This window comes from Rana temporaria, chromosome 11, assembly GCF_905171775.1.
Source record: "Rana temporaria chromosome 11, aRanTem1.1, whole genome shotgun sequence".
NCBI classification, from domain to species: Eukaryota; Metazoa; Chordata; class Amphibia; order Anura; family Ranidae; genus Rana; species Rana temporaria.
This window is the reverse complement of record NC_053499.1, coordinates 31,843,026-31,865,066: the sequence shown is the minus strand read 5'-3', so window position 1 is coordinate 31,865,066 and position 22,041 is coordinate 31,843,026. Positions and strand designations below refer to the sequence as shown.

Below are 22,041 nucleotides of genomic sequence, written 5' to 3'. Positions count from 1 at the left end.
TAGTTTGCCGTCGCAAAGATAGGGCACCTTTTACAAAGTGGAAAATTACTCCACCATGTAAAAGTATACCCGTCTTTCCCGCGTCGCTTTTGAATTTTTTTTTTCTTTTTCCCGGCGCAAGTCTTTTTTTCACGTCGCGATTCACAAAACGTCCGCGCGTTGTAATTTTGCGCAAAGCACGTCGGGAAATTTGCGTCGGGAGCATGCGCAGTACGTCCGGCGTGGGAGAGCGCCTAATTTAAATGGTACCCGCCCCATTTGAATTGGCCCGCCTTGCGCCGGACGGATTTACGATACACCGCCGCAAATTTCCAGGTAAGTGCTTTGTGGATCGGGCATTTAGACAGAAAATTTGCGGCGGTGTAACGTAAATCGGTTACGTTACGCTGCGCCCGGGCTACGTGAATCTGGCCCTAAGTCCTCAATCTGGGGACTGTCCCTTGAAACCGGGGATGTCTGGTCACCCTAATGTACACCCCCGTCTGCTTCCTTTGGCAGATTACTGTGAAACTTCAGTCCTGCTGATTACAGGCCCCGCCCCCGCTGCCATTATTGTGAATGTGCTGATGTGCCCACAGGCTCTGCCTGGTGTTCAGGTCCATTGGTGCATATTCCCACGCACAAGGGATTTCCCATGACACAGAAGGTTCCAGACTTCCCTGGTAGTACCCCATGTGGGAACCCCCATGTGTGTGCGGATGGCTGGGATAACCAGGGCATGCACAGATAGGACACGTGGCTCTATTGGGTGCGAATGCGATTTCGACCATACAAACCGTACGGCTGAATTGGCATCACACAGACATGGCATGTGGTCTGCACAGCAATGCGCTGCGTATGTTTGGCATTGCATTACTGCGATCCCGGCCTAAAGCCCGGTACACACAATCAGGAAATCGTACGGAAAAAACTCAGCGGTCGTACGATAATCAGAATGTTAGTACAGAGCTTTCGAGAGCCGATCATGACAGTTCATCCGATATTATTTGATCGGACATGCACAAATGTTTTTTTTCGTACGATGACCGATTGTACGATTTTCGTTTAATCAGTACAGCTGTCTTTCGAAAATGCAATAGTAATGCATTACAACATGACATCACTTCCAAATTTTTATTCGCTTGTACGAGAATTTTCGTGACTTTAGTAAACTCTTCAGGTTCGATCTGAGATTATCATGCCAAAAAAAAAGAAGGGCGATTATTCGTCTGATAATCTCACTGTGTGTACCGGGCTCTGGGATGCTTGTGCAATGCCTTTGCTTCTTAATGGCACTTAAATGGCGGCTGGGTGATGCCCCCTTTAGGGGGGAGGGGATGAGGCAATAAAAAGGCAGCTCAACCACATTTTTTTTTTTTTTTACCCCTCCTCCAACTATAAGTGGAAACAAACCCTAAAAAAAGATTCTCTCACGTTAGGAGACTTGCTCTAACTTCCTGTTGTGTCTCTGGGACAGGAAGTAAAGGGTAATTGGGGGCAATGGGGACACAGACATTGGAAAATCACCTGATAGGCATTTTTAACCTTCTATATTCAAAACTTTAAACAAAATGCTTCTATGTGTATATTTTAAAAATATAATCATTCAGTGATAGAAATGCATGCCACTGATTGGGGTGACATGAATTGAATGTATTCTCATATCGGATAAAACAACACACACCTTCTGTAGAGAAGTTCAGTATTGGATTCCTGTCAGTGTTCTCTGTCCTCAGTGTTCCGGCTTCACAATAACAATCCAGGAAAAATACGATTTTACACTATCGGCAACTTTCAGCTGCGGGTTGGGCCCTGAAGCGTGCTGGTTGCCATGGATACCACCCCAACAACAGCACACAGGAGTGCGATCGCTATGTACAATAAAGTTGGAAGCATTTTGAATGGAGGACGCTGCTGTTCGCAGGGCATGATGGGAGCTGTAGTTTTCTGGTGACCGGCGCACGAGTTGCGGATGGAGGCGCTGTGCTGGGCGGTGTGAGCTGGCCGTGGGTAGGTAGATGGTGAGTGGAGGAGGGGAGTTATTTTCGTTTTTTAATTCTCGGGTTTGCTTTATATTAGCCAGAAATGGCGCCATGCATAGCCTTGCTGTGTGGCCTGGTTGTGTTAGGTGGGCTCCTGGGGGCCAATGAGGGTGACAGGAAGTGATTGTTATCTGCTGATATGATGGCTGTTCAGGTTCGCTTTTAAAGAGGAACTCTGGACTTCCCTCCCTCAGATTTTTGCTGTTTTTTCCCATAGACTCCATGGGCTAGATTCAGAGAGAAATGCCTATCTCATATGCGCTACGCCGCCATAACTTTGACAGGCAAGTCCCGTATTCAGAAAGAATTTGCGCCCGAAGTTACGGCGGCGTAGCGTATATGGGCCGGCGTAAGCCCGCCTGATTCAAAATAGTCTGGTAGGGGGCGTGTTGTATGCTAATTACTCGTGACCCCACATATTTGACGCTTCTAACGAACAGCGCATTCGCCGTTCGTGAAAGTATAGCAGTGCGCATGCTCCAAATTACGCCGCAAATAGTCAATGCTTTCGACGTGAACGTAACTTACGCACAGCCCTATTCGCGTACGACTTACGCAAACAACGGAAAATTCGACGCTGTCCCGACGTTCATACTTAACATTGGCTACGCCTCATATAGCAGGGGTAACTTTACGCCGAAAAAAGCCTTACGTAAACGACGTAAATCAATGCGCCGGGCGGACGTACGTTTCTGAATCGGCGTATCTAGCTCATTTGCATATTCTACGCGGAAATCAACGGAAGCGCCACCTAGCGGCCAGCGTAAATATGCACCCTAAGATACGACGGCGTAGGAGACTTACGCCGCTCGTATCTAGGCAACAGTGAGGCGTATCTGATTCTATGAATCAGGCGCCGAGATGCGACGGCCCTCATTCGGAGTTACGACGGCGTATCTGGAGATACGCCGACGTAACTCCTTTCTGAATCTGGCCCCATATGGCCATATTAGGTCAATGATGTCACAAGTGAGCCCCGCCCATTTGTGGTGAGTCGGGGAAGCTCATTGGCCCAGGAATGACAATCAAATTCAGGTTTTGGGCCCAACACAAGCTCCTCCCTCTTATCTACAAAAACCATACTCACCCAGTGAATCCAGTGGTGTCCTGTAGGGATCTGCAGCTCACACGGTCTCACCCTGACATCTTCAGGGGCAATGATGAGCGGATGATCTTCCGAACCTATGTAGCTGAGTGTGTCTGGTGGATCTTACCTGTAATAGACCAATCACCTGCAGAAAGGCCATTCTCAGCCACACACATACAAGGGGTGTGTATACATATGGCTCTGGGGCGAGGGGGTGCACATGTGGCAGATGACCGCTTCCTGGTGGGCTCAGCCATGTGGGTTTCAAAGAGAATCCGTACAGGCTTGATCTCTTCTCTAATTGGAAGCTGGATCTCTCTTCCGGGTTCTTGCAGCAGTAGTCTGATGATGATGCATACGCAGCGGTCCGTCATCAGGGGTCCAACTACAAGAACCTGGAAGAGGCAGCCTGCCCACTAATGGTGGGATGTGTGATGTAAGTGTCCCAGGAGGCTGTGGGCAGCTGAACATGTCATTGTCACTTAGACCAGAAGCTTGGAAGTGCAGGGATTAGGGATCGGCCGATTATCGGCGTGGCCGATATTCACTTTATTTTTAGAAGTATCGGTCAAAAAACTAACTGATATTGCTTCAAGGGGTTTTCCCAGGGTGATGCATGCAGCTGCAACTATAACCTAACCCTGCTTTAACCACTTAAGGGCCGCCTCCTGCAGATATACGTTGGCAGAATGGCACGGCTGGGCACAAGCAGATACCTGTACGTCGTCTTTAAGTGCCCAGCCGTGTCCGAAGCTCTGTGACCGCGGCTGCGGGACCCGATCGCCGCCGGAGTCCCGCGATCGGTCCCCGGAGCTGAAGAACGGGGAGAGCTGTGTATAAACACAGCTTCCCCGTTCTTCACAGTGGCAGCTTCATTGATCGTGTGTTCCCTAATATAGGGAAACACGATCAATGACGTCACACGTCCAGCGCCGCCCCCTCTACAATTAGAAAAACATATGAGGTCACACATAACCCCATACAGCGCCCCCTAGTGGTTAACTCCCAAACTGCAATTGTCATTTTCACAGTAAACAATGCATTTTTATAGCTCTATGCTCGTCATCCGACGCCGGACGATTCTTTCTCCAGGTCCCCGATGGCACAGGAGAGCCCGGAGAAGCACCGGATGGCGGCGGGAGGGGGGGTGTCCCCTCCTGTCACCTATAAGAACGATAAAGCAGCGGAACTGCCGCTATGATCGTTCTTATCGTGCACAGAATCGCCAGCATGAAAGAATGATGTTTGGATGATGCCTCTAGCTGCAGGCATCATTCAGATCCCCCCCCCCCCCCCCACAAAGTTAAGGACGTCATATGACGCCCACCCAGGATGGGAGATCCCCCTCTGTGGACATCATATGACTATGGCTGGGTAATGAAGGGGTTCCATTTCACGATCGGTTATAACCTGTGATCTCACAAGAGCCAGTCCTCTTCACTTCATGTGGACAGGCCTTCAACATCACCACTTGCAAAGCATTACCCGCAGTAGATGCTACTCTGCATGGTTGGTGAATGTGGAGGTGACAGATCTGTGCAGTAAACCCTTTAGGGTTGATTAGGATAGGGTGTAGCTGTGCATGGCAGCCAATCGGCTTATAACTTCAGCCTGCTCAATTAAGCTGTGACAATAAAACCTGGAAGCTGATCTGGTGCAGCTCTGCATAGAAACCAATTTTGCACTCTCCATTTTTAGTAAATCGACCCCTTCTGCATCTATGCCGGAGTTTCCTGTAATATAGATCAGTCACTGCTGGTCTCTCTCCTGGTATAGGGTGACTGGTCTTGTATCCTCCCCATCCTGTCATTCTGCGGTCATTCTCTATTGGATAATCCCACCTACAACTCTGCTCTCTGAACAGATCATTAGCAGCACATTGATGATGTCACTGCTATGTTTACAAGTAAGGCTGAGCTCCGCATGGTACACGTGCAGAGCCCGCCAGGAAGTCTGCGCTAATCACAGCCAGGGAGACATTTCCCGATCTCTACAGCCGAGCATCGGGAAATGTCTCCCTGGCTGTGATTAGCACAGAGCCGTGCAGACTTCCTGGCGGGCTCTGCACATGTACCATGCGAACACGCTGGAGCTCATCCTTATTTACAAGCATGGCCGATCCGCCCTATAGGTTCACTATGCAAGCCGCTTAGGGCCCCGCAAAGCTGCGAAGGGCCCCCCAAATTACTAGAGGCCCCACCTGGTAAGAAGTCATTTTCGCCCGCACCCCGCTTCTCAACTCACTGTCTGCATGGGAGAAGAGGCAAGAAGTCCGCACCCCTTGCTTCTCAATTTAATGTAAGATGTCATTTCCGACAGCAGAACACCCCCTCCCCCCACTTCTCAACTTTCTTTAATGTGACATGTCACTGTCGTCAGCGCCTCCCGCTTCTCATTTTTAATGTGCCATGTCATTTTGCTTAGGGCCCCAGGGAGGGCAGGATCGGCACTGTTTACAAGGCAATAACTAGGTTTGCAATGGCACTTGGTGCACACAGGATGGGCTTGCACTTTGTTTCTTTGTACTTTGTGGCTAGTGAGGAATATATTTGAAAGAAATGTTTGTGCCTGGAGACAAAGCTATAAAAAGAAAAAAAAAAACGTTTTGTTTATCTAGGCGTATTTTGAAGATGTAAGATGAACATTTGCTCATGGCTTCGAATTCAGCGACACAGAAGGACTGGTACTGCATTCTGGGGGCACATCCATCCGATAGCCAATCAGAGCTGAAACAGAAGTATCAAAAGCTAGCTCTGTTGGTGAGTATATAACATGTTATACATATGATAGTTCCCTGTGTATGAAAGGAGCCGTGTGCCTGCATTACATGTCAGTTGAGTCTCTCCACTAACCCTAAGCCAATGCAGCCAGGTAACACTGTTGTTCTGCCTGCCTTAAAGGGGTTGTAAAGGTTTGTTTTTTTATTTTCTAAATAGGTTCCTTTAAGCTAGTGCATTGTTGGTTCACTTACCTTTTCCTTCCATTTCCCTTCTAAATGTTTTTTTTTTATTTGTCTGAATTTGTCTGAATTTCTCACTTCCTGTAAGCTTGCACCCATCATCCAAGCTGTTGTTAGTCAGCGTGCTCACCCCCTCCCTTGGGACTACATCCCTGCGGGGAGACGCAGGGATGTAGTCCCAAGGGAGGGGGCGAGCACGCTGGCTAACCCCCAGCCAGAACGGCTGGGGGTTTAGAAAACCTTTACAACCCCTTTAAACTGGCCATAGATGGCTTCAATCTCGGCTGGTTCAGCAGGGACTGTCAAGATTCGATCCATGTATGGGCAGGCTGATTGTACCCAAGTTAATCCATCAATCTACTTAACCACTAGAGGGCCGCGCTATAGACGAAAGACGTCCACAGCGCGGCTCTCAAGTGCCGGGTGGACGTCCCTGCACGTCCTTTTATGTGCATTCCCCGCGCGTGCCGCTGGGGGCGCGCAGCGGGGAAACACTGTGCCCGGCGCATCGCTGAGATGCCGATGCGCGTGCCTGGCGGCCGCGATGTCCGCCAGGTACCCGCGATCGGCGGTGACAGCAGGGACGTGGAGCTCTGTGTGTAAACACAGAGCTCCACGTCTTGTCAGGGAGAGAGGAGACCGATGCTGTGTCCCTTGTACATAGGGACACAGCATCGGTCACCTCCCCCAGTCAGTCCCCTCCCCCCACACAGTTAGAACACACCCAGGGAATACATTTAACCCCTTTCTCACCCCCTAGTGTTAACCCCTTCCCTGCCAGTCACATTTATACAGTAATTAGTCCATTTTTATAGCACTCCGCTAGCCGCCCGAAAAGCGCCGCTAAAAGATGGTAAAACGCCTCTAAAAATGGCAGCGCTTTTAACGCCGACGCCCGGGTGCTGGCAGTGTGAAAGTGCTCTAAGGCAAGCGATTTTTCCTGTAACCTGTAGGACAAGGGCCAGGGACAAGGTGAGATAGTAGCGAGAGCTTATATATAGATTTTATTTTTTATTTTATTTTATATTGTAAAGATGCAAGGCAACATAATCTGAAAATAAAGACAAAAACAAACTTAAGTTCTGCTTTTAGGATGGATCTTCCTTGCTTTCTGTTCCTCAGCCTGATCCCGTCTGACCTACAAGAAAGTCCTCAGCTCCTAACTGGAGGCTTGGAGAAATACAGAGATACATTCTATGCTCATCTTCTGTTTGACATGCGTAGAGAATTGCTAAAGAATGGGCAGACCCCGGGATGTCTGGCATGCATATGTAAATCAGCTTTTGGGTTCTATTTCCTGCTGGTGATCAGATGAGAACTCAGCTGCTGCCTGCTTCCTGTCAGATTTCACCTCCCAACTGATCTATGAGACTGGCACAGGCATACCAACTTACCTCTCCTCTTCTGTGCCAGCCAGGGCAGCTCACTTGCCATAGGTAAGGCGATACCAAGCTGCTTTCATAAACACGGATGTTCAGTTCTAAAGCAGGCAATGAACTGTATGACCGGACATCAACTTTAAAGTGGAGTTCCACCCAAAAGTGGAACTTCCGCTCATCTGATTACGCCCCCCCCCCCCCACTTCAGTGCCACAGTTGGCACCTTTGACAGGTATCCTTTCCCTCTTTCGGGATTCCAGGCCGCGGCCCGTGACATGACCGTGGGGCTCCCGCCTCCTTTCCTGGCCACCAGGCCAGTAGGAGAGATGAGCGGAGCCTCGCGTATACGCATTAGGGTTCCCAGCGTGAAGCCGAAAGGCTACACTGTCGGGTTCCCTTACCCGCAATAGTGGCGGCAGATGGAAACATCAGCTGCGGTGCTGAACACCTGGACAGGTAAGTGTCCGATTATTAAAAGCTAGCAGCTGCAATATGTGTAGCTGTTGGCTTTTCATTTTTTTATTTTTTTTGGGGCGGAACACCGCTTTACGTGTATGTATTTCCAACACTGTTTTGGTTTAGGATAGGGAAGGGTTAGAACCCCTGTAAACATTTTATTGCCTGTGTCTCCATTAAGTTAAATTAACCTTGTTTTTGTTCTGGTGTCACTGAGACCGAAAGTGATGGGAAAGCCCAGATTTTCCAGTTGCCACCAGAACAAGAGATGAGGGGACATCCTCCAATGGGGGCACTTGTTCCTGTGACAACTGTATAAGAAGAGAATTCCCCCCGCTTTGTAGCTTCATCCTCACTTCTCTTCTTTTTTTTCCTGTCTCCGGACAGCAAGTGAAGAGAATTCTCCCCAAAAGGACCCGGATGCCCAAAAAATAAGCTGACAGGCTTTTAAACCTTTCCCTTCTTTATCTTAAATTGATTTTTTTTTTTACTATACCTATACTTTAAAGCGGAGCTCCACCCTAAACTGGAACTCCCGCTGATCGGAACCCTCCCCCCCTCCGGTGTAACATTTGACACCTTTCAGGGGGAGGGGGGTGCAGATACCTGTCTAAAGACAGGTATTTGCACCCACTTCCGGCCACACAGTCTCGGGCAGACTGCGGACATGGTGTCACCTTAGCCCCCCCCGTTGTGTTCTGGGAACATTCGGCTCCCAGTACACAGCGGGAGCCAATCGGCAGGCGTAGAGCGACTCGCACATGCACCGTAGGGAACTGGGCAGTGAGGCTGGAGCGCTTCACTTCCTGGTTCCCTCCCTGAGGATGGCGGGCAGCAGAGTGACGAGCGATCGCTTGTCCTCTGCTGCAGACGGCGCTGGACTCCAGGACAGGTAAGTGTGCTGATATTACAAATTAGCAGCTGCAGTATTTTAATATTTTTTTTTTTTTAGCAGACATCCGCTTTAAACTTTTTGTTGAGGGAATAATAATCAATCCCACCTTGATCAACATATACTTTCCTAACAAATGTATTTTGCAGGTCGGTACGTGCCTCTGGTCCGTAATTTACTCAAGTATAACCTGAGGCACCTAATTTTACCACAAAAGACTGGAAAAAACGTATTGACTCGAGTATAAGCCTAGGGTGTCCATCTGCATGCCTCACTGTGCCCATGCCTCACTTTGCCCATGCCTCACTGTGTCCATGACTAGACTGACGTTTAACATGGGAGTCTATGGAAGGGGTGCCCAGCTTTAAAAAATCGGTGCTCGCCAGCCAACAAACTTTGCACACTTATAGAGGAGAAATTGGGCTATATGTGTGCCAAGTTCCGGGTCCAGGGGACCTACAACCGGTCAGTACCGGGTCCCCAAAGTCACTGGAGAAATGACCATTTAACATGGGAGTCTATGGAAGGGGTGCCCGGCTTTGAAAAATGAGTGCTCCCCGGCCGTAGGTCCCCCAGACAACAAACTTTGCACACTTGTAGAGGATGAGTGGGGCTACATGTGTGCCAGGGGACCTACGTCCGACCGGTACCGGGTCCCCAAAGTCTGGGAGATCAGGTGCAAAAAGGTGACTCGAGTACAAGCCGAGGGGGGCATTTTCAGCACAAAAAAATGTGCTGAAAAACTCGGCTTATACTCGAGTATATACGGTATATAAACCTTGAAGTGGCTGTAAACCCTTACATGTACCCAGTAAAGCGACTGGCCACATTTGTTACACAGACATGAATCAGATCATCCTGTATAAGTTGTACCTGTTTATCTGCAGTCTTCTCTTCCCTACATCTGTTCAAAGTGACACATTTATACAGCTTATCTGGGCTTACAGAAAACGGGGTGGGGAGCTGAAGTTACTCTGCAGTGCTCCGTGAAGAGAGTCCTGAGAGCTGATTGGAGGGAAGGTACACACCCTCTCCACACAGCACACAGGAACAGAGCTGAGGCTGTAAATCAGCTGAAGGTCCCTCCCCATCACCTTTTTTTTTTCTCTTGGTGTCAGGAAAACCTGTCAATGGTGATCATGCTAAACAGACAGCAAATAGAAATGACACTTATGCCGCGTACAGACGATCGCACATTCCGTTGACAAAACCGTGGATTTTTTTCCAACGGAATGTTGAATGAATGAATGAATGAAAAATTTATAGAGCGCAACACATGCGAACTGAATCGCTTCTGGGCGCTAGTTGTCTGTGACTCATGACCTCAAAAGAGCAGAGTTTTGATCCGTCTTCTGAAAATCAGGTGGTTTTCCTCCAACCGAATGCTGGTTGGTAAAGCGTTCCATAGTCTAGGACCCTGGAAAGCAAACCTTCTTTCTCCTTTGGACTTGTATTTAGTTTTTGGTATCCTGACCAGATTTTGGTCGGTGGATCGCAAAACGCGATTCGAATTGTGAGGTTCTATCTTGTCGCAAAGATATTGCGGAGCCTTCCCATGGATGCACTTATGTGTCAGGCAGAGTGCTTTAAATGCAATTCTGTCTTTTACTGGCAGCCAGTGAAGGGTTCTCAGCGAAGGTGAGATTGATTCCCATTTTTTTTTCCCAGTCACCAGTCTGGCGGCCGTATTCTGTACGACTTGCAGGCGGGAGATTTGGTACTTTGGGAGTCCGAGGTACAGTGCGTTGGCATAGTCCAGTCTGGAGTTTATGATTGTTCCCACCACGACTGCTACGTCTTCTTTAGGGATAAATGGAATAAGTCTGCGTAGTAGGCGCAACAGATAGTGCGCTCCGCTGACTACTGACCCTATTTGTGCGTCCATTGTCATGAAGGTGTCAAAGATGACCCCGAGACTTTTGACTTTGGAGCTAGGGTTGATGATTTGCCCCAGAATGGGCGGTGGAGTCCAAGTTGTTACCACTTGACTCTTTCGGCTGGCCTGAAACACGAGGAGTTCTGTTTTAGAACTGTTGAGTTTAAGATGGCTATTGGTCATCCAGTTGTCAATCAAAGCAAGACATTTCTCTAAACTTGGATGATGATTCTTTTTGTTGCAGATGCGAAAATACAGTTGCGTATCGTCTGCATAAGAGTGATAAAGTAGTTCTTGGCTACTGATAATATCAAAGAGAGGGCGAAGATAGATGTTGAAAAGCACCGGTGACAGGGGGGATCCTTGGGGGACTCCACATGACACCGTGCGCCTCTCAGACGTGAAAGAACCCAATTTAACTGTTTGTGAACGGTTTTCAAGAAAGGAAGAAAACCATGGTAAATCACCTTCTGCAACTCCTGCTACCGAAGCTAGTCGCATCAGTAACAGTTTGTGATCTACCGTGTCAAAGGCTGCGCTTAGGTCCAGCAGAATTAGGAGACAAGATTCTCCTTCGTCTGCGGCCTTGAGGGCGTCGTCCCATATTTTAAGTAAGGCCGTTTCTGTCCCGTGTCCGGGACGGAAGCCTGATTGTAATGGATCCAGTAGGTTGTGGGTATCTAGATGCTGTTGCAGCTGTTGTACCACTACTTTCTCCATTATCTTAGAGAGAACGTTTAGGCCTGTTATGGGGCGGCGGTGAATTGGGTCCTTGGGATCCAGATTCGGTTTTTTCAGGATGGGCTGGATTATGCCCTCTTTCAGCATGGATGGCACTATGCCTTCCTTAAAAGATTGATTTATAAGCTGTGTGATGGGTGGTGCCAGAATGTCGGCACAATCCTTCAACAGCTTAGTAGGGATGATATCATTGGGCGATGTGCTGTTCCGCAAGGCACCGATGATATTTTTTGTGGTGTCGCTGGAAATAGGCTCCAGAGTGAATTTTGTCGAGTGCAGAAAATTTCTGTGGGAATTTTGTGGCTGATTGATAGCCGGATTGAGGTGGGTATTGTTTTTCAGAATACTTTCCCGGATTCTTTCAATTTTACTAATGAAGAAATCCGATAGTTCATTACAGAACTCTTGGGTGTCTGAGTTGGGGACTTCAAGACATCCCGGATTCATGGTCTGGGTGACCATTTTGAATAGTTCGCGGGGGCGATTTAGGGAACTGTTAATTGTCATAGAAAAATGGTGTTTCTTGGCTTTGAAAATTTCTTTGTGATATCGTGTTGTTATTGCTCTGTAGGAGATAAGATTATCCTCTGCAGGGTTTCTTTTCCAGGCGGCTTCCGCCCTCCTGCGTTCTTGTTTCAGAAGCGATAGCTGGTTGTTATACCAGCCAGACTTTTTCCTGCGGCTACCGAAATTGCGTTTCGGTGCTACTAAGTCGGCTGAGTGTAGTAAGGCTGCGTTTATGGCGTCCAGTGTATCAGCGGCTGTTTGCTGAGGCTGGATTGTTTTGATTTTGTTTCTCAAGGTAGATTTGAAGAGTTCCGAGCGGAGCTTCTTCTGAGACCTAGCCCAGTGTATTGTCACCGGTTTTGGTGCTTTTGACACTGGGGGGATTTTGGAGATTGTGAACTTGATTGCATGGTGGTCTGTCCATGGCAATGGTTCATTTTCTAGAATGCTTATTTCCAGATTTTGTCTGAAAATTAGGTCAAGTGTGTGACCTGAAGCATGAGTGGGCCCGCATATAAGTTGCTGTAGTCCTAATCTATCTAGGTGCTCAATGCAGGCGTCCGCAATGGGATCCTGTGTGGAGTTAGCCCACAGGTTGAAATCCCCGAGTAGCAAAAGATGTTTGCTGTTGAGGGTATAAGTGGATATAAACTCCGTTAATGATGGCAAAAACTGCGATTTAGGCCCAGGTGGCCTATAGCAGAGGAGAATGTGAACAGTCTCCTGGGGGGAGGTTTGGAGCTGAAGAGTAAGGGTTTCCATGAATGGAAGAGGATTTTGCAGGGCTGGTTTAGTGATTGCGATGTGATTCTTATGGATCACCGCAAGGCCTCCTCCTCTTTGCCCTATTCTGTTTTCTGTTATTAGGTGATAGTTTTCTGGCACCAGTTCATCGAGAATGGTGTTACAGTCGTCTGAGAGCCAGCTTTCTGTAATAAAGAGGCAGTCTAGATCGTTTTGTAGTAAGAAATCGTGGATTTCTGATCGGTGTTTTACTGCCGATCTTGTATTAATCAAAACACATGATATGTGTTTTGGCTGTGTCAAGTGGTTAAAATTTTTTTTTTTTTGATGATCGATCGTCGATCGACTCTCCAGAGTTGGTCTATTTTTAAGGCCTTTTTGGTGACGGCTGGTAATGTAGTTGCGAATTGTCTCAGATCACGAATGGAGTCCGCAGAGTAACGCAGATTACCCATTATTGCCTGTCACTGTGGGGGGGTTGATGATTTAAGTTATAATTGGAGGGAGGATTCATAGAGTCCTTCCTCTTGATCTTGGTCCGGAGGAAGGCGAAAAAACCCCTGGCAGAGCTGAGCCAATATGCTGTCACGGGGAAAAATTCCTTCCTGATCCCTGAGGGGCGATCGGCTGCAAAGCCCTGGACCAAGTATCGTAGGGTAGAGGGAGGAGAGGAGGGCGACAGGTGTCCCTGTTCTGAGGGGGTACCAAGCCTCAGATTTGTCTGGGTAGTGTTAGCTTTTTCTTTTATTAAAAAGCAAAAAAACACTGCTGATTGCTAATCCCGGGAGGACGGGGTCCTCCAGGGATATGGGGGGGGGGGGGGGGGAGTTTCTTTCCTAGGACTAGCGCATTTGTTCCTGGCTGCGGCGCGCCGCTAGGCCGCGGCTGAAGCCGCGGTGTTTCCTGATTACGGCGGCCGCGAAAGAGTCAGGCCTGGCGCGGATGCGGAGAAAAACGGCCGCCCACGCAGTGCAAGAGACGTGCGAGATGCGGGGCGATCGTGGGTGGTTGTATGGGAACCAATGTGGGTTGCAGTAAGCAGTGTCCACAGTTGGAATCGCTGGGGTGGCTGTCCTTACAAGGACGGTTCTCAGTGATTCCAGGGGGATAGACCTGAGAAGCAGGGATAGAGTCTTACCAGTCTTACCAGTGAGAGAGCTGGTCAGTCCAAAAGCTGCAGGTGGGAAAACGGCAGCAAGGCAGCAAGGTGCTGGAAGCGAGCGGAGGCGACGGAGAGGAACCCCTGCCTGTCTGGGACCAGGAGCCACACGTCCTACTACTAGGGCCGTGCGCCGATTACTGCTGGCCCAGTTCTAGCCCTGGGGAGGAGTCAGAGTCAGAGTGCTTCTGCTTCTGCTGATTGCTGGCTCAAACTTGTGTTGCATACACACGGTCGCACAAATGATGTCGGAAATTCAGATTGTCAAGAACGCTGTGACGTACAACACGTACAATGAGCTGATAAAAATGAAGTTCAATAGGCAGTGCGGCTCTTCTGCTTGATTCCGAGCATGCATGGATTTTTGTGCGTCGGAATTGCATACAGGCGATCGGAATTTCTGACAAGAACTTTTGTTGTTGGAAAAAATTGAGGACCACCTCACAAACATTTGTTGTCGGAAATTCCGACAGCAAATGTCCGATGGAGCCTACACACGGTCGGAACATCCGACCAAAAGCTCACATGGAACATTTGTTGTCGGAAATTCCAATTGTGTGTACGCGGCATTAGTGCTTTTAACTGAGACAAGTACACACTACAGAGGGCTATGCTTTGTTCATACTTCATGTCTGAGGTTTACAACCACTTTGGGCCCCGTTCACATGAAGCAGGGGGGGGGGGGGGGGGGTAGGCAACTTCGGCCCTCCAGGTGTTTTGAAACTACAAGTCCCATGAGACATTGCAAGACCCTGATAATCACAGGCATGACCCCTAGAGGCAGAGGCATGATGGGATTTGTCGTTTCTCCACAGCTGGAGTGCCGAGGTTGCCTACCCCTGTAGGGTCCAATCAAGTCCGCCTGTTAGGCGGACCTGATTGGATGGTCCAGTGAAGTCACGCGACTCCGGACAGTCAAAAAGCTGCAGTTTGCGGCCCCCGGAAGAAGAGGGGTGAAGATGGATGCTCGCTGCCTGCGAGGAAGACGGGGACATCGCGGGCTCCTACTGCAGGTAAGTGTCACATAATGGGCTACTATGCGATGCATAGTAGCCCATTATGCTTTACCTTAGCAGGTAAAGATAGAGGAAGTAAACCCCATCAGGGTTTACTTTCTCTTTAAAGCCCATCTCCAGGCATATGCATGTTGTCTTCCATCCCACCACCCTGCCACCCAGTGTAGTGTAGACCACCCAAGTCCACTATCCATGCTCCTCTCGGGCACTACTTCTGCATGTGGAGACTGGTGCATCGGTTTCACCAATTGGTTGCCTTTTCTAACGTCCAAACTTCTAACCCCAGATTGTTAGCAGCGCAGCCATTGGCTCCCGCTGCTGTCAATCAAATCCAATGACCCAGGCGCCAGTGGCGAGGCCGAGTCATACATTCAGCGGCTATGGTCGCCAAATGCTGGACATGGAAGTGCGCCCGTAAGGTAACCCCTCAGGAGAGCGCTTCTCCTAGGGCATAGGTGTCAAACACAAGGCCCGTGGACCGAATCCAACTATCCAGGCCATTTCATGTGGCCCTCGCACCACTCCTGCAGCTGCAGAAGAGCTCCAGCCCTCCTCCAGACCCTTACTGTCTGCTTTCAAGCAATGCATCCAGCTTCTTCCCAGCAGCAGCATAAGGAAAGGGGGGTACACTGTGATGTAAGGGAAAGTGGGGGACTCAACTTCTGATGGTGGGGTGGCTCTTGACATGGGATGCGCTGGACATCTAATCTTACAGATACAACCGACCCTTTTGAGGGCGATCATAACGCTGATGCGGCCCACCATGAAATTGAGTTTGACACGCCTAAACTAGGGGGTTATCTGATGCGGAGAGGAGCTGCGAGAGGCGTTGGGGGACCCTAGAAGATGGCGTTCGGGGGCCACTCTGTGCAAAACGAACTGCACAGTGGAGGCAAGTATGATATGATTTTTTTTTTTGTTTTTTTTAAACCTGAACCTTTAGTATCACTTTAATGATATTTCATGTCTTTTTGTATAACAAGGTTAGGGTTTGGAGAGAACAAATTATGGAAAGTCATTGAAGAGGGTGAAGGTCCAATTAATGAATTCTTGGAAAGCGGAGGGCCCCCCTAGAACTCTGATGCCTCAGGCGTGACACACCAGCACGTAATTGTAAATAAAAGCCTAGACTTTAAACAGATCTGATGTTCGTCACATAGCACCATTGTTTAGTCTAAGAAGTGCCCTGGTGGAAACGCAAATTAGGAGTAAATAGACAACTGGGTAGCGGTGGCAGCAAGCCAAGTCTCTATGGAAATGAGGCTCCTGGCTTGTTAGAAAGTGGATATGAATTTACATTATTCCAAGTGATGACTGCTCAGACAATTGTTGCAGAGACAATAACTCTATGAAACTAATTCAGAGCCATTGTCCGACCCCATCACTACCAATTTTTCTTCGCCCATTTTATATAGGCTCATATTTTTGGGTCAGTGCAGATCGGTTTTGGAATGAGCCTGCAGCTGTTGTGTGTATGGAAATTACTGTTTACAGACACGAGACCTGTAAAAATAGGGGGAAAAGTGCTTTTGTCATTATTTTTTCTTTTTTTTTTTTTTCTTTTGTCATTATTTCTTTTATTTGCTGTTATTTGAATATTCTTATTTTCCAAATGCAGGCAGGTAATTATAGTCAAAGTATTTCAAATGCAGATTCTTTGACAGGACGAAGCTTGCCATGCAGCGCGCCCATAGAGGAGTACAGGTGCAGTGGAGTTTGGATGTCATGATATGTTATAGAGGTCTTCAACGGAACAGTTAATCTCTTTCCTTGTCAGCTGCTAAAGAGAACCTGTTTATAGTGGTTTTGAAGGCAGATGTTGTTTTTTTCTATGCATTTACCACTTCAGCCCCGGACCATTTTGCGACCAGGCCACTTTTTGCGATGCGGCACTGCGTCGCTTTAACTGACAATTGCGCGGTCGTGCCACGTGGCTCCTAAACAAAATTGGCGTCCTTTTTTTTCCCACAAATAGAGCTTTCTTTTGGTGGTATTTGATCACCTCTGCGTTTTTTTATTGTGTGCGCTATAAACAAAAATAGAGCGACAATTTTGAAGAAAAATGTATATTTTTTATATTTTGCTGTAATACATATCCCCTAAAATATATATTAAAAAAATGTTTTCCTCAGTTTAGGCCGATACGTATTCTTCTACATATTTTTCATTAAAAAAATCGCAATAAGCGTTTGGTTTGCGCAAAAATGATAGCGTCTACAAAATAGGGGATAGTTTTATGGCATTTTTTATTATTTTTTTTGTTTACTAGTAATGGCGGCGATCAGCGATTTTTATCGGTACTGCGACCTTATTACTTACCTTTAAACCGAAGCCCACAAATCCGTCCTCCGGCCGCATCCATCGCTCCGGGTATCGCCGCTCCGGCGCTGTGATTGGCCGGAGTGGAGATGACGTCACTCCGTGCGGGAGCCGTCAAACACGGCATTGCCGAGTTTAGCACAGCTAATGTCAGTGCGCATGCACCGTAGACAGCGGTCCTGTCATTCGACGAATATCTTCTAAACCATGTAGGTTTAGGAGATATTGCTAACACCTACAGGTAAACCTTAATCTAGGATTCCCTGTAGGTGAACCTTGCAAAACTGGGTTTACAACCACTTTAATAGAATACATTGCTGTAATGTGATTAAGCTACTGTTGTAAAAAAGGGTGGAGCTCCGCTTTAAGGCCGGGTTCACACTGGTACGACACGAGTCGTATTACTTTGACTTCAATGAACAGGGATCCGACTTTGAGCCCGACAATACCAGGCACTGTGTCTGGTATGAATCTTTAGGAAGAACTCAATGGCAAATAAAAAAAGCATGGGTTCCACCTCTAGGAGCATACCGGGTCCTTCAGTCTGGTATGGATTTTAAGGGAAACCCCCCCAAAGCCCATACCAAACCCTTACCTGAGCACGCAGCACAGCCTGTCAGGAAAGGGGGGTATGGTCGAGCGAGGGCCCCCCTCCTGAACTGTAACAGGCTGCATGCCCTCCACATGGGGGGATGGGTGCTTTGGGGCAGGTAAGGGGGCCCCCAGATCCCAGCCCGTCCCCCCCACCCTATCACCCTATTTGAAGGAGTATCCCCTACCCATTCACCTACCCCTACCCTCCTTCCCCCTGAAAGGTGTCAAATGTGACACTGGAGGAGAGAAGGTTTCTAAAAAAAGAAGTTCCATTTTTGGGTGAAACTCCGCTTTTAAGTGGTTAAAAATCATAGATTTTTTTTCCCACTCTGTTTGGAGGTGATTTTTGCTGACACAAAATGCTCATACATTTTGGGAAAGGGGGATGCCACTTGGCACCTTTGCCTTGGGTGCTAGATGACCTTTGTCCTGGCACTGCTGGGGAAGGAAGTGCTAGATGATGGCGGACGTCCTCCAGTCTGGAAATGAGAGGGGCTGTATCTGGCTTGCTGTAGCTTCTAATGCACACTGAGAAAGCTCACAGTGTGCAGTGAAATCAGCAATCACAGTACAGAAGAAGAGCTTGTACTGCACAAGACGGAAGGTTCTGCTTTAAATAAGTAAAAAAAAAAAGAAAACGAAAAAACAACCTGACAGATTTCAATTTTTAATGTTCTATATAAATCAAGGGCCAGATTCTCAGTCAGCGGCGTATCTTTGCCCGGGTGTAACGTATCCGATTTACGTTACGCCTCCGCAACTTAGACGGGCAAGTGCTGTATTCTCAAAGCACTTGCTCTGTAAGTTGCGGCGGCGTATCGTAAATCGGCCGGCGAAAGCCCGCCTAATTCAAGTTTGGATCAGGGGGGCGTGTTTTATGTAAAACTACTGTGATCCGACGTGATTGACGTTTTTGCGGAACGGCGCATGCGCCGTCCGTGGAATTTCCCAGTGTGCATTGCTCCAAAGTACGCCGCAAGGACGTCATTGGTTTTGACGTGAATGTAAATGACGTCCAGCCCCATTCACGGACGACTTACGCAAACAACGTAACTTTTTCAAATTTCAACGCGGGAACGACGGCCATACTTAACATTGGTACGCCGCACTTATGCCTCATATAGCAGGGGCAACTATACGCCAGGAAAAGCCTAACGTAAACGTTGTAACTTTACTGCGTCGGCCACACGCACGTTCAGGAATTTGCGTATCTAGCTAATTTGCATACTCAACGTGGAATTCGACGGAAGCGCCACCTATCGGTCAAAAAAAAAATGCAGTTAAGATCCGACGGCGTAAGAGACTTACGCCTGTCGGATCTAATGGATATCTATGCGTAACTGATTCTAAGAATCGGGCGCATAGATACGACGGGTCGGATTAGGACTTACAACGGCGTACATGGCGCTGCACCGTCGTAAGTCCTTTCAGAATCTGGCCCCAAATTTATAATTCTGATTGGTGACCATAGGCAACAGCTCCAATATTTTATTTTGTATTTTTTTTTCTCATTTGTTTTAGTGAATCTGCACTTTAGTTACAAAACACAAGCCGGCTGTAGCAGAAATGTATTTAAATTTGTCTCATAGTGGAAAAAAAAAAGCCCAAATATTTCCTAAACACCAAGAAACAGCTTGGCTCAGCGGCAGCAAAGCAAAATAAAGTCGGTGCCAGAAAATGTCAGCTTGCAGAGAATCCCTCTAATGAGCGGCTTGTAAACCTATCCTATCATAAGCATTGGGTGGCAGTAGTGTGTTGTAGATTGCCAGCCTCTCGCCGTCTCATAAGAATTTCATATTTTGTCCTAGATCTTTTGTTACTGTATACCCAACATAACACGGAGAGGGGGGCTTGTTGTTTACCAAGCCAGTATGGAGGGCACTGCTCTGTAACCCATAGCAACCAGGGATCGCTCAGACCAACTCATACCTTGATTTAGTGTGTGGACCGGTGTCCATTGTGTAGGGACAACGCGAGGCAAGTTATGTGTCACAAAACTGCATTTCATGCACTTCGGACTGTGGCAGGCGTGTCTGCGTTTGTACACAACGCACCGCAACGCAGCGATGGGATGTGAACGGGGCACAGAGGAAACGATCGTCTTTTATGTGTCCTGTGCAGATCAGTGAAGCTCAACTAAAGCGGTGTGAACAAACCCTAATAAGAACAGGACGATGAAAGACGTTATGCATGTGCGTTACGTTTTTTTTTTCCCTGTATTAAATTGTGTGTTACCTACAAATGAATACTATATATATATTCAAATTTTCGTGGTCGATTAATCAATTTTTTTTTAATCAACTAATTTCGATTAATTATAACGTACATACATTTTTCGGATCACCACCATATATAGTCTCCACTGTAATATCCACATCTCCCCCCACTGTAATATCCACATCTCCCCCCACTTTAATGTCCACAATCTCCCCCCACTGTAATGTCCACATCTCCCCCCCCCCACTGTAATGTCCACATCTCCCCCCCCCACTGTAATGTCCACATCTCCCCCCCACTGTAATGTCCACATCCCCCCCCCCCCCCCCCACTGTAATGTCCACATCTCCCCCCCCACTGTAATGTCCACATCTCCCCCCCCCCCACTGTAATGTCCACATCTCCCCCCCCCACTGTAATGTCCACATCTCCCCCCCCCCCACTGTAATGTCCACATCTCCCCCCCCCCCCCACTGTAATGTCCACATCTCTCCCCCCCCCCACTGTAATGTCCACACCCCCCCCCCCCCACTGTAATGTCCACATCTCTCTCCCCCCACTGTAATGTCCACATCTCTCTCCCCCCACTGTAATGTCCACATCTCTCTCCCCCCACTGTAATGTCCACATCTCTCTCCCCCCACTGTAATGTCCACATCTCTCTCCCCCCACTGTAATGTCCACATCTCCTCCCCCCCCACTGTAATGTCCACATCTCCTCTCCCCCCACTGTAATGTCCACATCTCCTCCCCCCCCACTGTAATGTCCACATCTCCTCCCCCCCCACTGTAATGTCCACATCTCCTCCCCCCCCACTGTAATGTCCACATCCCCCCCCCCCCACTGTAATGTCCACATCCCCCCCCCCCACTGTAATGTCCACATCTCCTCCCCCCCACTGTAATGTCCACATCTCTCCCCCCCACTGTAATGTCCACACGCATGCAAGTCCCGCCCACATATGTAAACGCCGCTCAAACCCCACATGTGAGGTATCGTCGCGTGCGTTAGAGCATATGCAACAATTCTAGCACTAGACCTCCTCTGTAACTCGAAAATAGTAACCTGTAAAAAATGTTAAAGCGTCGCCTATGGAGAATTTTAAGTACGGAAGTTTGGCGCCATTCCATGAGTGTGCGCAATTTTAAAGCGTGACATGTTAGGTATCTATTTACTCTGCGTAACATCCTCTTTCACATTATACAAAACAATTGGGCTAACTTTACTGGTTTGTTATCTTTTAATTTATGAAACCGTTTTTTTTTCCCCCCAAAAAGGCGTTTGAAAAATTATTGCGCAAATACCGTGTGAGAAAAAAAAGTTGCAATGACAGCCATTTTATTCCCTAGGGTGTCTGCTAAAAAAAATATATAATGTTTGGGGGTTCTGATTAATTTTCTAGCAAAAAAAATTAGATTTTTACCTGAAGGAGAGAAGTGCCAACATAGGCCCGGTTGTCAAGTGGTTAATGGTGGGTGAATGTATTTTGTTTTTGCAAAACATGTACTATGCCTTTTTTTTTAGCTAAAGGTTTTCTAAACCGGGACAAAGGCGATATGTCCTTATTGCCCCAGTCTCTTTTACCTACTAGGAAATGATATCTAGAAGCTGTTCCTTTTTCATCTGGTTGCTATAGGTGATGCCCACTTTTCTTGCCATGAATAATGTGTTAATCCCAAATGTCGCATTGTGTCTCAGAATGAAGCTGGAAGCTGACTCTGCACTGGCCTGAGGCCTTATGTGTAAATGGAGATTCAAGCACCAGGGTTCTGGAGGAGGTGACAGTGTACTGTTAATTACAATTGTCACGCACTGGGTTAATTTCCTTTACTATTAGACAAAGCATAATTAGAAAGCTGTAATCGTTCTGCGTTCTGCGAAAAAGAAATTCCATATAGAGTAGAAGTTCTTCTATTAATTTTATTTTGTCTTGCAGGTGGGTGCCAGACACATTGCAGCCGACACTGCAAAAGCTCTTAATTTGAGAGTTGGGGGGTGGAGTACTAGATTATTATGTAAATTGTCAAATAGGACATTGAAATTAGCTGTTTGGGGGAACTCTAACTTATAAAA

The 22,041-nt window shown here is 47.8% G+C and overlaps 1 protein-coding gene across 3 annotated transcripts in view; it reads left to right on the top strand.

The window, feature by feature from the left end:
* The first annotated feature begins 1,883 nt into the window (after positions 1 to 1,883).
* The window catches only part of DNAJC24 (DnaJ heat shock protein family (Hsp40) member C24), a 67,870-nt gene continuing 47,712 nt past the window's right edge, over positions 1,884 to 22,041 (top strand). Inside the window, exons 1-2 of one of the 3 annotated variants that reach the window (XM_040328329.1) lie at positions 1,884 to 1,989; positions 5,726 to 5,867. In XM_040328329.1, coding sequence (XP_040184263.1) covers positions 5,760 to 5,867 — 108 coding nt within the window. In that variant the 5' untranslated portion in view covers positions 1,884 to 1,989; positions 5,726 to 5,759. Of the gene's footprint in view, positions 2,001 to 5,725; positions 5,868 to 22,041 lie in introns of all 3 variants that reach the window. The other 2 variants (XM_040328328.1, XM_040328330.1) reach the window with 2 other exon arrangements.